This window comes from Molothrus ater, chromosome 15 (genome assembly GCF_012460135.2).
Source record: "Molothrus ater isolate BHLD 08-10-18 breed brown headed cowbird chromosome 15, BPBGC_Mater_1.1, whole genome shotgun sequence".
In the NCBI taxonomy this organism is placed as follows: Eukaryota; Metazoa; Chordata; class Aves; order Passeriformes; family Icteridae; genus Molothrus; species Molothrus ater.
In genome coordinates, this window is record NC_050492.2 from 3,755,902 (window position 1) to 3,772,426 (window position 16,525).

At 38.5% G+C, this 16,525-nt stretch overlaps 2 protein-coding genes across 4 annotated transcripts in view; one reads left to right on the plus strand and one right to left on the minus strand.

Moving 5' to 3' along the window:
* INSYN2B (inhibitory synaptic factor family member 2B) overlaps positions 1-16,047 on the plus strand; it is a 30,150-nt gene extending 14,103 nt beyond the window's left edge. For 2 of the 3 annotated variants that reach the window (XM_036391599.2, XM_036391600.2), the window contains exons 2-4: positions 5,909-8,032; positions 10,700-10,774; positions 14,194-16,047. In XM_036391599.2, coding sequence (XP_036247492.1) covers positions 6,672-8,032; positions 10,700-10,774; positions 14,194-14,380 — 1,623 coding nt within the window. In that variant the 5' untranslated portion in view covers positions 5,909-6,671 and the 3' untranslated portion in view covers positions 14,381-16,047. The remainder of the gene's footprint in view (positions 1-5,908; positions 8,033-10,699; positions 10,775-14,193) is intronic. The other variant, XM_036391601.2, reaches the window with a different exon arrangement.
* DOCK2 (dedicator of cytokinesis 2) overlaps positions 1-16,525 on the minus strand; it is a 160,497-nt gene that overhangs the window by 77,323 nt on the left and 66,649 nt on the right.

A 16,525-nucleotide genomic window follows, 5' to 3' on the forward strand; every position in this document is an offset into this window, starting at 1 on the left:
GCTGCCCTGGGGGTCAGGGCACCCCAGAGCAGACTGAGAAAAATTCCCAGTGCCCTGGGTTTCCACAGAGTCAGATACATCATTCCTGCCTTCCAGCAAATACAATAAGGTTTCTTCTCTTGTGACACAAGTGAGAGTAACAGTTGACTCCTTACATTTACTGAAACTCCCACTTACTGAAGTGGCAAAAAAAGTTCTGGAGATCCTAAAGAATCATCACTGAACACCCAGTGCTTACAAGGCATCCCACACAGCTGCAGCACAGCAGACTGCTAAATACTCTTGGATGCAGCTTTGCCATGTCATTCTTGATCTGAAGTGATAAATCCATTGGAAAAAAACCCCAGAAACCAACTGAAAGCTAAGGGGCTGCAGAAAATACACTTAAAACTTGTTTTTTAGAATTAAATAAATGCTGTAATGATGAGAACAAGTCCAGTGTAGAAGTCACAGTCTTTAGCAAGCAGTTTATACTGGTTTTAAATGTTGTTTCTTGTAGCAGTGTCTCAACAGGAGAAAGGGAAAAGTGCTGGGCAGTGGCGACCTGTCACACAGGAACCATGAAAATGCAGCTTTTATGTTTGCTACTTGGGGAAAAATAGTAAGTTTTTCTGGTTTAACAGGCATAGTCAATATAATTGACAACCAAAGAGAAAGTTCAAAAGGTCTTAGTTCATTTTTATGAACTAAAATTAGTTCATTTTTATGAACTAATCTGTCTCTAACCAAGTGCTGAGGCCTGCAGGGCAGCACAGGGTGCCAACCTGCCTTGCACAAGTTACCTACAGATCTTCATACAGCTCTGGTAACATTTTATAAAGCCTGAATTAAAACCTGCAATAATCGAAAGTGTAAAATGCGTGCACACTTTGATACCAACATCAAGTACTTAGCAATATTTTTTCAACTGATAAGATTTCTACAAGGAAGAGCTCTGAAGTTTTGTGCTGTGAACCAGCTATTTGGATACTTTCCAGCTCACCAGCCTGTCACATTGGATAACTTCCCTCTCCCTGTAGGCATTCAAGCAGTTCTTCAAGAGAAATTTCTCAGTTTTAAGTACGCTCATCTTTGCAAACTAACACTGAAAAAAATCCAGCTTGTGTCTCTATATAAATATGCAACTGAAATGCTTCCCTCTAAAGTGAATAAAGAGTTGTATCTTACCTCCTGACACTAAACCTTGCATGAACAATTTCCAGCATATGCTCCAGAAGAAATACTGAGATAAAAATGTTTTCTAATCCATGAAGATTTTTTTTCTGACAGAGCAAATGGAATCTATCATCTTTTCAGAGGAAAAGAACTTTTATTTTTATTAAAGTAGAATAAAGGAATTTCAAGTACCATGGTTCTGAAAGTTATTTCTGAAATAAGATCATCATGGTTTTATCTCTTAGTGCATCTTCAGCACTTCATGTGCAATGGCATTGCATCATCTCAATCAAATCATAGGCAAACCACACTCAATTTTCATCCCTAGAACTTGCTTAGCTAAGTCCATTTTCTGCTGCAGTAAGTACCACAGCATCTTCTCTACCCAGTCTCACCAACCTGAAGTAATTTCCAGATCTTGCTGTAAAATTAGTCAGAGACAAAATCCTGTAATCTCTTCTATTACTGAAATGTTCCCGTTCTGAGGACAGAAGCTTCCATCCTGCCCTGTATTCCTTATCTCTGTTCGATTCTCTCCTGTCACCTTGATCCCACCTGGAGGTGGCTTACAAAACCCACCAGAAGGATTTATAAAAAGTTCTTGCCTTCTTCAGTCCTTTTTGCTCAAGAAAAGTTCCTTCAGCATTACCAAACCACTGCTGTAGGGGAAAACTGAACACACTCAGGGACATCCAGAGAGCTCCTCTGTGGCCATGCACACCAACAGAAACAGATATTCTGTGTACTGCCCAATGAGAGCAAGAAATAGAAGAATGTTACACTAGACAAGCTGTGCACTGGAGAAAACTCCAGGTACAAAACTATATTCCACAAATTACTCCATCTCTTATCATAAACACATTTACTTTCATAAATAGCTTTGTGCTTCATTCTGTGGGACCCAAAGCAATAAGACTCCTTGTTGTGATCAACAACAGGCCCCTGTACACAGAGGCCATTTAAAAATCTCTCTCAGCAGTTTCATCTCTCTTGTTCCCTGCCAGCTTTTCCTGTGTATCACAATAAGCTGCAAATTTGCACTTCTGGGGGCCTGTTTCTACTTTATAGGCTCTGCATCTGTCACCCATTTTCATCTGAAAATATTCCCTTCAGAGGCCTCCTTGCATGCAGTTCCTCTGGAACTCTGAGCACATTTCCATCCATTTCCCTCTGCAAGAAAGGAGGACAGGAAAAAGAGGTAATTTTCAACATCATCCAATTCCAATGGTTTCAAATCCATCTCAAGCTCTCTGTGCTAGGCTGGTGATGTATGTTTCACTGCAGTCTCCAGGGATTTCAGAAGCATATCTAAACTTATCCTCACCATCTCTCATTATTTTGAGGAAAAAAACCCAACAGGACTTATATGCAAAGAAGAGTTATGACTGAATTAAGCAGCTTGGCCAACAGCTATTGCTGGAGTTTCTGATGGAGACAGAAAATGAAGTGGAACAAAAGCAACATCCAAACCAACACAATTAAAGCCTTAATTCAGAGTTGTTAACTAAAAATGGTGCATTTCAGATACTATTTTTTTGTTTTGAAAATTGAACCTGCATAGAAGGAGAGCTCTGCAGTGGCCAGGCTGTTTGCAGAGTTCACAACAGCCCCCACATGCAGCCTCTGATCCCAGCAACAGTTTAGGAACCCTGGAAAGATTTGCAACATGAAGGGAAAGTGAGAGTCACACAAATTTCTTAGAATCTGAGAATCTCCCACCTAGAAAGCACAAACCATAATTAAATACAGCAAGCTGCCTCTCTAAACTGAAAATGTCCATCAAATGTGCACCATGAGAAATCTGTTTTCTACAGGACAAACCACAAATCAGACATGACAGAAAACTGTCCAGTCAGAATAAATTATCTTACAGCTATTACATCTGTCACCTGTCACAGAATCAGAACAGTTTATGTTGGACAGCACCTTAAAAATCACCTTGTTCCAATCCACTGCCATAGACTGAGTTGGGAAATTTAAAGTGTGGATGCTCAAAAGTGGAAGGCAAATTAGAGTAATCATCCTCCTGTTGAAAGCCCCCACAAGCTTTTCCTAGTTTATTTCTTGAAAAGGTTCTGTTCAAACATTAAGTTTCAAGAAATATTGTTTTTAAAACATGCATAAGGGAAAATCAAAATTCTAAAATACACAGCACACTTTTACTGTGAGAAAAACATTTATTTTTTGAACCAACTTGTCAAATGAAAACATAAGGTTTCCAACTGCAGCTGGAAGTTTGAAAACCATGTGAAATAAGTAACTTTTGCCATAACCTGCAGAAAACCCCCAGAACCACCACTCTCACACATCTGCACTCTTCCAAAATCCCCACTGTCTGTTGCTGCATGGTTTTTCACTCCATGCAATTCTTGTAATCTCCATTTATCCTTACCACTGCACTTCTCTACCCACAGTGTCAGCCATTAAACTGAAATATGAACCAAAAACCACATTTGACTCTGTTGAAGAAACTGGGAAGGCAGATGCTGGAAAGATGGAAGAAAAATTATATAGAAAAATATCTATGTTTTGTCAAACTTCCCCTGCCTGGCAGTCTGATTAAGCTGTGTGTGCATTTCTGAGAAGTCAAACTCACAATCCCCAGACTGGAAAAGCAGCTTTATTGCTGTTTGGAGGGGCAGGCTTTGTACCTGAGTGGTTTTTAGGGGGTTCACTGGTTACACCCTGGGATACAATTTCAGTGGAGCAAGGATAAGTTTACACTGCAGAGGAACTACCACCACTAAGAATTGTGTGTGCAAAGCATGCAGAGACCTGAAAAGTCAAGATTTCCTTTCACAGTACCAGCCAAGCCAAACAAAAAAAGAAAAAGTAACATCAATCAGATTCACATACTCAAAACATTGAAAAGAGGAGCATGAAATGTGCACATTTTAAAAATAACATCCAGCACCTCATGGGGCACTTATCCAACAGGGAATGGAGGGACTGGAAAAACCCAGGGAGTTCATGGAGCAGAGCAGCCAAGGAACAAGGAAGAGGCTGCAGAGCTGGAGCCATGGAACATTAAACCCCAGTAAATTTCTTCTACTGAAACTGTTAGTATTACTACCAGCCATTAATTTAAAACTGAATTAATCTTTTCTTTATGAGTGAAATAAGTTAAATTAATACATTGAAAGCACTTCTATGAAATGGATCCTTAGGATTTTTCCTATTTCAGTCAATGTCAAATAATGAGCAAAACAAGAACTTTAAATTGCTGTGTCAGGAAAGAATAAAGAATTAGATGCTGGGCAAGGAAAAATGTTATTTAAACTTAGTAATTGGCAATGTTGAACTGACTTGTTAACTCAAGAGCAGACACCTATAACTCATTGAAATTCACCAGTCTGGGTTTTCAATCCAAATATTTGAACATTCCTAGCTATATGTTTTTTTTTCCTTTCAGCTTTAATATAAACAACAGCACCAAAATGTTCATTACAATTCATAGTAAACCCAGAGTATTGGATGACAAAGTAGCTAAAAATCAACAGAGTTAAAATAGAAATTTTCAAATTAAGAATGCAAGAATGTAGCTCAAATGCCTCTACAGCCCAAGGAGAGCTCTCATAAAACCCTTAAGGGCTTTTTACTTTTATTTAAAACACAAAGGATTAGCTTTCTAAAGCTTCTTTTGCAATTTAATTGGGCAAGTATAACTTTTAAAGTAGTCCATCTGCCTGGAGCACAGCAGCTGTGACGGGGAGAATGCTGCTGCAATATTTGGATAAATTCTCAAACAGAACCATTAAAAGTCTCTGGTAATTAGTGGGTGAAATGAGAACTCAGAGCTTGGCACTGGAATGGTGTTTGCAGAAACTGTTGGACTTGTTTACTGTGATTCCTGTTTCCAGTGCACAGTCAGCACAGAGATTCCCATGGCTTCATGAATATCACAAAAGTAAAATTTGGTATTAATGCACATATTTATTTTCTCAATGTTTTATGTGACATTTCTCTCTGCAGTGAAATAATCCAACACTCATTTTCTTCTAAAACTTTGTAATAGAGTAATATCATATTATTACTTTGCTTAAATTATATTACAGAGCCTGAATTTTACATGATGCTGCATAACAGTTTGCTATATTCTACAACAAGATCTTTCCCACTGCACCCATCTCCTCAATTCTTGTAAATTAAATATGGTAAAATCTGTGCAATGATTAAATAAAAGATTCTGAGCTAATGGAAGTAGTAAGGCTAATGAAATGACCAGTGAATTATCAGGGAACAGGATTAATAGTAAACTACCACTGTACTGGGAATTTTGCTGCAATCTTGTACTGAAATCTGAACACTTGAAAATAATAACTTCAAAAAAAAATTGACTTTTGTTTAAACCTCAACTTTCCTCCAAATTTAGAACTCACATTTATATTGTTCAGTTTTGGATATTTCATCCATAACAGGATTTAACAGCCATTTTCAAATCTAACTTCTTAAGTTTTAAGATCTGCATTTTGGACAAGATTCAGCATTATGATATTTTGTATCTATATATATATACACACACACACACGCACATATATATATACACGCACATATATATATACACATTTTTTGAGCATTGTATTTCATATGAAAAAAACTTAAGCCACTTGCGAATTGTAAACCATTTTTCAGTTTCTGTATCTCATTGCCAAAGTTTCAGAAGCAGAGATGATGCAAAGTGCCTAGGAGACAGCAGCAGGAAATCACCATTTGCCACTGTGCTTAGCTACAACTCTTGTCTTTTTATTTTCAGGAAACACTTTCTGCTCTTCTGCCCTTTCTGCTTATTCAGCCTGGACCTCTGTCCTGTTTACAGAGCTGAGGCAACCCCTTGGACATGATCTGCCTTGTGTTTGCAAGAATGGCACTAACAACTACACATCAGTAACTTTTCTCACTGAATCCCTCTGGATGCTGTATTTTGCCCTGGTCATAAGTGGTGACATTTTCCTTACCTCTTTGGGAAGATTAGTTTCAACAGGACATTAAAAAGATGGCTGAGGAAGAAAAACTATCCCTAAAGAAAGCAATTCAGTTTGGTATTAATGGATATATTCCATCAGTACAACTATGCATCAGAAATGAAAATGCCCCCAGAAGTTATTATGCTTGTTTAGACAACATGCAAATAAAACACATGTGACTGGTTCATCAGAAAAAAAAGAGCTGGATCCCTAATGGAGAGCTGCTGTCAAATGAGAGCCTCCAGGAAAGCCATAGACTCAACCTTACCTTTAAATTAGCTCACTGAAACAGCCTGTTGCAATTTTGTAATACAAAGACCATGTTAGCTGCAGGTAAAAGGATTTCTGCATTCCCAAGCTACAAGAAATATTTCCTTAAATTTTATATTTAATTTATCTTAGTTTTGGTCTAATCAGCAATTAAATTTGAAAGAGGATCCCTAAAGAGAACATGCCAGTTGAAAATATACATAATAACAAGGAGAAGGATGCTAAGCTCCAGGAGTAAGGTGTTAATTTGTATCTTAGGAACAATATTAACATACAGGTCAAATGTCAAATGAAATGGGTCGTAAAGAAACACGTTACTTACAGACTTTAAATTGTGATTCAATGGCCCAGCAAAACATGAAAATGAGACCAGTGCTCCTGAAAAGGAACAGTCTGGACTCAGCAGATTTTCTGAGGCACCCCCAGCACCGCAGGAGCAAATCCCAGCAGGTGCGCTTCAAGGACGATGGTGACAGCAGCAAGGCAGAGCTGGATCCTGCCCCACACACAGCACTCACTACTGGCAAAACAGAAATATGTAGGGATCACAATTTTTTGCTAACTCAGTCTCCAACTTTTCCAAGGGCTCACAAGGGGCTTCGGAATATTGCCATACAAACTTCTCCCAGCCTCAGGAAACACTTCCCTGTTTTTAAAAGGAAAAAGCTGACAGTAAGCAAATCACTGACAGAAATGCCAGCAGAACCTGCAAACTCTATCCAGGTAAATGGCAACCTTTGTGAACCAGACATTCTGTCCTCAGAGCTCTGCTACTTGAGGATAAGTCATCACTTGGAGGATGGATGCAGGAATAGTGAGGTGGGCTTGGGTCAGAGATCATCAAAAGCACAAAGCAATGGACCGAGGTACTCTGGGGATTTCTCAGAGCCAGACAAGACAACTGCGTCCACACAGGTGCCTGAATACATTCATGTGAGTTTCCCACAGGACAGAAACGTTCCCCTGGATGCACCAGACACAACCACAGCTTCAAGTAATTCACTGCATTCTTCTACTGTCATCAACAGCCACGAAAGTCATGAAAACAGCACACTGTCATCTGATTCTGACAGAGCAGAGCCTTGCCTGAGCAACTCTGGGAACTGCAGTGAATGTAACCCCCACTCTGCTGCTCCTGAAGAGCAGAAAAGCAATTCTGAGCTGCCTGTAGCCAGCAGAGATGCCAGCAGCAAGGAAGCTACTCCACTGTCACCCCCATCCAAGCACAGCTCATCTCCTTGTTTCCTCAGAGACTGTCACCAGGCAGGAGAGCACAAGCCAGGTTCCAGCTGTGTGACACTCCCAAGTGATGATCACCCACCAGTGTCAGTGCCCAGCAGCAACGCATCAAATCCATGTACCACTGAAATCCAGAGCAATTCCACCCAGTCAGATGTTTCCCAGTGTAACAGCTGTGCAGAAGGATTTCACACAACGTCTTATCCGCCAAGGAATGAAATAAACCCACAAAGCAGCAGAGAGATTAATGAAATCAATCAAATTCACTTGGCACATGGAGAACTCTGTGCCCTACAAGGCAGGCTGCAGTCTGTAGAGGAATCCTTGCAGTCCAACCAGGAGAAGATTAAAGTCCTTTTGAATGTAATCCAAGACCTGGAAAAATCCAGAGCCCTCAGCGAAGGGTATGGTTCATTTTTCATATTAGTAATTCATCAGAAGTGTAAAGATAGATGTTAGCATTCTTTTAACCTTTGCTACTGAAAAACACAGCTCTTCTGATATTTAAAGATGAGTTTGCAAAAATGTATCTTACATCCTTTTTGTGATGTTTGGGCCTAGCAGAGAAGAAAGTCCCTTTATAGCTTGGCTTTAGCTGACACTGCCTTTACAAAATCCAGTACAAGACCCAGCTTAACAATTCCCTTTTTTATTTGGATTTACGGGTGTTCAAAGCATGGCAAGGTCAAACCCACAAGGAGTGCCAGACTGAGAGCTAAGGACAGAGCATGTGAAGGCTGTCAGCAAGAACTCACTTCAGACTCTCAGGTTTCACAGTGGCTCCCTTCTCCCTCCCATACAATGTAAAACCCCTGTATTTATTGTCACTATGGTGACACAGACTGTGCCAAGGGCAACAAGCAGTATTCATGCATTATTATGCATTATAAATAATAATAATACCATAAATGCAACTAACACCTAAAGACAGGACAAAGTTAAAATAGAATTTTAAATATATTTATGCTTGAAACAGGTTTCAGAATATCCTAATAGAGCTTTCCAAGCTATCAAAAGCATCTCTTTTAGTAATTGCATCTAGGACACACTTTAAAGTTCTGTTTTGCTGTAAAGTAGTATATCCTTTAAACAACATATCTTTGAAAAACTCAGAAACAAATCAAGGGAATAAAGGTTCCATTTCACTTTTTAAAGAAAAAAGAACATGAAGAGATTATGCTACCATAAATTTGGTCTTTAGCACAGGCATCTCATGCGTGTAGATAAATCACTTATGCATGCAAAACTGCCCTCTTAATTCTATAACTGGATCCTGTGTATCAGCTGTATTTACTGGTCACAATAATGACCACATCAGGTAATATTCCACATTTCCACAACTGTGTAGACACTACAATAAGGAGGCTGCACTGAGGGTTTTGTGCAGGTGCAGCTGCAGAAAGAGCCCAGAGCACGACACTGCTGTGCTCACACCACCAGCATCAGGGTCTGCCCTTGGTCCCATGTGGGCAGAGCTCTCAGGAGAGAACTAACAGAGGCCACAGCTTTATATACTCCAATTGTCTTACAACTTCTGAAGGAAAAAAAGAGAACAAAATCTGTTTTGAAGAATTCTTTCTTTTCCCAAATATTTTAGCTTGGAATTGAAGTTAACTTGTATTTCTGTTGAATAACATTCCAACTCAAAATTCAAATAAGAATTTACACTCATTAAAAAAAATTCAAACAATATAAATCAGGTTAGCATGTGATTTTAGTCCATACATATTATCTTCTTTATCTGGAAACAGCAACTGGTAATGTCCATCTGGCTGTTAGCATGGAAATACTTTCCTTAGCTTCCACTGTGCCCACATAAATTCTTGTTCTATCTAACATTTTCCCCATAAAATTCAGCTCCAGCTACCCTCTCTCAGAGGCTTGTTCCATATGATTTTCTAGCACCAAATTTGTAGCAACCTAAACACAAGAGACAAAATCCACGTAGACAGACTAAGAGCAAAAATGCAAAAAATGTTTACAACACTCCAAACCGAAAATTCAGGTAAGAGGCAAGAGATCCAAGTGTATCTCAAGGCTCAGCAGTCATTTCTCTCTTGTAGTCTTCATCCAGACACCACCTGACTGTGGTTCCACAGGAAGGGACAGAAAGGGACAGCCACTCCTTCTCCCCTGCATGCAGCTCTCTAGGGGAGAACCTACATTTCAATTATGTTTGTGAATGAGCCCATAGCAAAGACAAATTTGCAGTGAAGCATGATCAGATTATCCAGCAATATTTATAATCCATTTCTGTTCAGTTACTACTGAAACAGAAAAGAAAAAAAGTGGTTGAAAAGAAAAAAAATTGTCAAATATTTTGAAATGCCTCTTTGAGATTCAATGAGAAGCTTCAATCCACCTTGCCAGATTCACCTCACAGTAACACTGAATATTCCAAGCAATTTCATTGATAGCACAACAACGCTCATGAAGAACCACCATTTCTCCCCAAAATATCAGAAAATTATTTTGGTACCAACTGATCTCCTCCAGTTCAAATAAAACTTGTTAAATATAAGTGTTACAATTTCTTCAGATGTAATGAGCCACCAATCTCAACCTGTTTCTAACACAGTTCTCTCCATCACAAAAGTATTTCAGCTCTAGTTGGTGTTAAGCATGAAAACTCACCTTTCTTTTTTTCTCAACACTACAAATTTGTAACTTATCAGCAGTAAAAATATGACTTGGTTATACTCAAATAAGGAAACATGAAAAGGGAAGACTGGAAAGCATAAGGACAGAGATCAGGCTGATTCAGCAAATTGCATGGATTTTCAAATACTTGAAAGTGTGTTAGAAGCAGTCTCATGTCTAAGTGTTTTCATAACAAGTATTCATACCAGAACCAACAACCAGAACTCTTAACAGCATGAGGTGGGAGAGGTCAGGACAAGGCTCACAGGGTTTGTGTGTTTTTAAAGAAACCTTCCAGCTTAGAATTTGGTACTAGAATTTTTAGTAGAGCTAACAGAAATGGTGAGCAGAATGGCTTTTGTTCATAAAGGACTCAGAGCTCTGTTATTGTGTCTGTAAGTCCACATCTCATGAACTGCTGTCTGTTCCAGGAGGAACTTCTACCACACTGGGCAGGACCTCAACAACTGCAGCACCTGCCAGAACACGGCGTGCATCATCTACAGGTACCCTGCTCCCCCAGTCCTGTCCTGCCTGCACACCCCCAGCTGCACAAAACACTGCTTTGCTCACACCTGTCACATGTCTCACTGTGACTAACCCAGTTTTTAAGAAAAGACCAAGTGGTTTGTATGAGGTGCTTGCTTTTAAGTTGAAGACAATTCACAGTGGTGTTGCTGAAAGGAAAGGGGGACTGGACTTGGGAGAATTCAAACAGAAACTTCCCTCTAAAGTTTCACAGTGTTATTACTGGCATGCTTTGAAGACCTGTGATGCCCTTTCTGATGATGGAATTCCTTTATGTGGTACATTTTTAAAGCTAGGGTTTCTGTAATAATTTTAGAGCTTGGAAAAGATAAACTCTCAGTTCTCTGAATGCCAGTGGGCTACAGCTACAGTTCATGCTAACCTGCAAAACAGAGCCAACATTCCCACATTTTCACCTCAGTTGTTATCAATATCAGAAAGCATAATTTGAGTGTAGGCTACTTCAGATTTAAAGTGCAGTTCATGCTAAACTCTTATGGCCAGAAAGCTTTTCAGGGCAGTGTTCTGGGAGCTGCACATGTTTCAAGTGCTGTGTCTGTACAAACACACTCTGAGAGCCTTCAGCTGTCCAGATATCAACCCCAAAGCCAGCAGGTACAAAGTCTTGCTTGTGCTGCACATGTACCTTGTCCACTCAGCAGGGGAATTTATAAAGACATTATCCAACGTCTGCAAGCTCTGCTACAAGGCAGAAACCCCACACCTTGGGTTACTTGATTACATTTACAAAAATAAAGAGTAAGAGAATTTCTCTTTGAGGCTGAAAGCTTTTCCTTCATTTCAAAGAACATGGCATTATCTTCAAGAGTTTGTAATCACTATAACTTTAATTTTTTAATGGAAACAATAGAAAATACTCACATGGAAGTGTTTTTCTCACTTCATGTACTGCAAGAAGCAAATTTAGTAAAGAGCTTAATGAACTAGACACAGCACTGGAACCTATTGTTCAATATGCAGCTCAATCCCATACTGATGTCCTAAACCTCTGGTAATGACATTTCCAAGTAATTAACATGTCACAAATTAGACACCACAACTCCTCTGAGACAAAGCTGGAGGTCTTCTTCACAGCCCCCTGGATACCCTGGGAAGTTACATGATTATCCAAGAGCACAGACTGTACCCATCAAAAAAAGAAAAAAGATGTTTCCTTTACTTGATCATGGTCTCTGAACAAACAATCTCTGTGTATTTTATGGGCTAGACATGAGCAGGTCACTCCCCAGAATTTATATACAGACCTCCCTTGACCACAGGATGCCTTCTCTCTTGCAAAAACACCCTTTGTCTTTAAGTTTACATGGTTTCAGTGCAGGATAGATCTTGAACAACAAGCACCATCATTCAAAGGAAAGAACAGAGGAAGTAAGAAAAAAAAAACCTCAGGACCCTTTTTGATTTACCAGGTAGTTTGCAGCAGTAATGGTGCCTGGAGGCTCACACTGCAATGATTAATAGAACATGTGCAGAACACAGGTGATCTAAAGTTCCTACTTTTAAGAGACAAAGAGGAAATAGTAAAGAAACAATAGTTTTTGATTTACAGAGGTGTTCCACAGGATGTGGTTATGAAAAAACATTCTTTGTGACTAATATTTGAAGTTCATTAGACAATATTCTGATAGAAGCAATTGTTATCAGTGTTTGCTCCAGACAAACACGTGCAGTTCCTGTGTTTTACGTGGCCTGAAATGTCCATGCAAGTATTTCCCCCTAAGACAGCATCACAGCTGTGATTAAAATCAAGTTTTTATCTTGCCCCCAGTTTTCCTGCTCCTAAAGAGCCTCACTCCTCACTGCTGCAAGCCCTGCACATGCAGAGTGCTGGGTTGCTGTCACTGAACTATCTTTATCACACAATCCCTCAGTCAAACAATGCATGAATCTCACAGAATTTCCCCTGTGGATTACACTGATCACTGAAGTCATAAAGAGCTTTTCAGCCTAACAGTGACTGTAAATTTGCCTTTATTAACTACCCAGCAGGGATTCCAGGCTTGGGATTTTCCATCCAGGTTGTGTAATAGAAATGTTTGTATTGTAATAAGCAAATGTAAGTAGCAACCCAAACCAGTTATCATGGGCAGTATTAAATGAAGACTGAATTGACCTCTTGCCTCTGGAGATGATATCTCCAAGATGAAATTAAAAACTCTGAAGAAGGGTGGAGAAAAGGCACATGAGCAGATGCTATCCTTACATGTTCTATAAAACCAACATTTCATTCTTCAGCACCCTTGGTCTCTGAATATTGAAAGGTATTAATTTACAGTTTTCATAATAAGCTGATAAAATGCAAGAGGCACTGATTTAATATCACTTCTTTCTGCTTTTTTTTATACTTATTATGCATTGCTTCTTGTTCAAGAGATTCCTTCTACTCTTTTCTAAATGAAAATTTTCCTCCAGCTTTCTTTTAACCCGTTGAGTGATATTATTTCATGAAAAACCCCAAGGCACATGAATTAAGGGAAACAATCTCCTACTTAATTTCAACATACTATTTAATGATGTTTATGGATTTTATATAAAAAGAAAATTAAAAGTTTTTAAAAACTCGCACATTTACTAATGTCTTCTGATCTGTGCCAAAATCAGCTTCAGGGCCTTGAAGTGACATCCCAACTCCCTTAAATAATGCTCTTTTCTTCCCATCATGGCAAATACAACCTTTGCAGTCTCCCCTAAAGCCTTCACAGCAGACACAGCTGATACAACTCACTCTCCTGCCCAGAAGAGATGATTGAAATAAGGAAAATGCACACAATACTGCTTAAACCCTGTCCACACTGACACTTTTGAACCTTGCATTTATTTCAATGCACTCATCTGCTCTTATCTAATTAACATCTTGGCTCTTGTTTGACATCAATAATAATTAGGGCTTTCAATTGAGGAAATGAGTTCTACTTTCCTCTTAAGTAACACCACTTATCTCAAAGACTTACATACTGTTTAATTTCATATATTTTTGTTCCTAGCCTGTGTCCTAGTGGGAGACATTCACATTTAACAAAGTTAAGCATGTGAGAGTTTTTAATTACAAGCACATGACTTAGATTATGGGATCAAAATCTGACCTTTGAAAGAAATGTATTGAAAGGTTATCCTGGTACATTTTCATTTTTGTCCCGTTGCTTTGGGCACAATGTTGGAATTCTTAACTCACTTAAAGTAACATTTTTCACTCAAAGAAAAAAATAAAAAGAGGTGAACTTATTTTCAAAGGAGCAACCCCTTAACCCCTTGTGTTTACCCCAGGCTGTACCACTGAATAACACCAATTATTCTGATGAGGGAAGCAGCCTTTGACAGGTTCTTTAAAGGGGGAATTTCTCACTTACTAGCATAGGTCTCTAATTTTTTTCCATAGTGTAGAATATGACTTCAGACAACAAGAAGGAAGATTTCATCAGATTTTGAAAACACTGGACAATGCAGAGCAAAATGCAGCTTCAGCTTCACCTCAGAAGCCACCACCTGATCCTCCAGCTCCCGAGAAAAAGGAGTTAAGGAGAAAGACAAAAAAGGTGAAAAGAAAATGCTTCTGGTGGATTTGACTTCCTCATGCATCCTTTTACATTTCAAAAGATACTAAAGCAGAGAGAGCTTGAGAGCACACACCTGAAAATGTGCTATTATCAAATCACAAAGGTTAAGAATGGTTAATTAGAGTACCTGAAAAATCCAAATAATTGAATTTAATTAAATTAGCTCACTGAACAAAGGTGCATGAAGACACTATTTTCAAGAAAAGAAATGGATTCTTTGAAAAGGAAGTTCTCTTTTTTTTCCAAGGACACTTTCATATGCTTTGTAAAGACATTTTTTTCAACTTTCCAAAAATAAGGTTCAAACAAGGTTCAAATCTCTACTTTAAAAAGCAATGGTAGACAAAGCTAAGAATGTCACCCAGCCTTTATATCCATTTATAAGTAACATTGACTAAAAGGAAAAATCTTCATCAAGCTTTGAACAAACAACATTATCAAGAACAAATTCAGGGAAACCTAAATTGTTCAAACAAATCTCTCCTCAGAGGAGATAATTATAATTATTTCACATCCCCAATGAAATATTTTTGTTGCTGTCATCTAATATTAAACAACAAACAAAAGAATTTCAGGTTAAGTTTTAACTCTGTCCTTTTCTTTGTTTGTTATAAAAAGCCACCATTTAGAAGTCATTTAATGGACTTCTCTGAAAAGAACCGGGGAGTTGTAAAACCAGAGAATATCCCAGTAGCTCTTGTCTTACACCTCTGCTCAAGCAAGGTCCAGTTCAGTGAATTGGAGCTGTGTGTATCTCCAAGGACAAGAATCCTCAGCTCCTTGGGGAAGGCTGTTCCAGGTTTTCCTAACACCTAATCTGAATTTCCTCCATTCTGATTGTGTCCATCACATCTTGTTTTGTCCAAGCACATCTGCAAGAAGAGCTACATGGATAATGAGACCTCTCTCCTACATCTTCACTTCTAAAAGACTGAACAAACCCAATTTTCATTGCCTCTCTCCCATGCTGCAGCCACAGCCATCCTGTGGTGTGAGTTGATGTCTTTCATACACCTGGAAGCCTAAAACTGGACAGGACCCCTCAGATGTCATCACCCAATTGGTGGAAAAAGAGGAATTACTATTTTGGCTACTGTTTTACTGAATCATTTGCCCAATCTATCCATTTAAGACCTGTATTGCTGTACCAAAATATCCCAAGATTTTTTTTGCCTTAAGATGTAAATTAATATATGATAAAAAAATGGGACATGAAAATAATATTTAGTGAACTGATCTGTATTGCACAAAATATATATATATATATATATATGCTGAAATGATTTTATCAAATGTCAATGCAGCTACTTCTTTCCTCCAAAACTACTCAAGGTACCATTAGCACAGGGTGTGCCAATGGAACCCAATCTATGACTGGTGATCCCATTATTTTACTCATGAAAACATGAGTAAAACCTTTCATATGGGGGCAGGGGGGAAAAGGTTTTCCAAAGCAAGTTGAGTGGAATGTACTGCAGACCTTTTCTTAGAAGTGGCCCTGGTTCAGGGTATTCATAGATTAATCCCTGCATCTTATTTTTCTAAGTAATCCTGTATTAATTGTGCAATGTTAGTTTTAAATGTCTGTACACTTTTTGTACACTTCTGTGTTCCTTGAATTCCTAGGGTTAATTACACATTTGAAAATACATTAAAAAGAATTTTGCACAGAAAAACTTTGTCTGGAGGAGCTAATTTCTTTATAAAATGAATCTTTAAGAAGAAAATTTGCACTATGCCATGGCTTATTTTATCAAAATTCAAAAGGACTGACACTTAAAAACCATTTCCATGTTAATTTCAGTAGGTACAGAAATGACAGGAACAAAACTGTTGTTGTTTTAGAGGCTTTTCAGAAGGAAATTATTTTTTACTAATGTCTTTAGATGCCTTTAGTGAGACAGAAAAGCTCTTCAATAATAGGTTGTGGCTATAAAAAAGGTAAGAATTAAATGACTCCATCAGAACACATCACTGTGTTACACTCAAGCTCTGCTTGTGCTGCTGTGCCAACAGCATTCCTTTGTTGCTTTAGTATTTATAATTGATGCAGTGAAGGATTTATTAGTGTATAAATTATTTTTGTGCATTAAAATAATACTTTAAGACCAATACCCCCTGTGGTAAAGTATAATAATAAACAACACCAAGAGC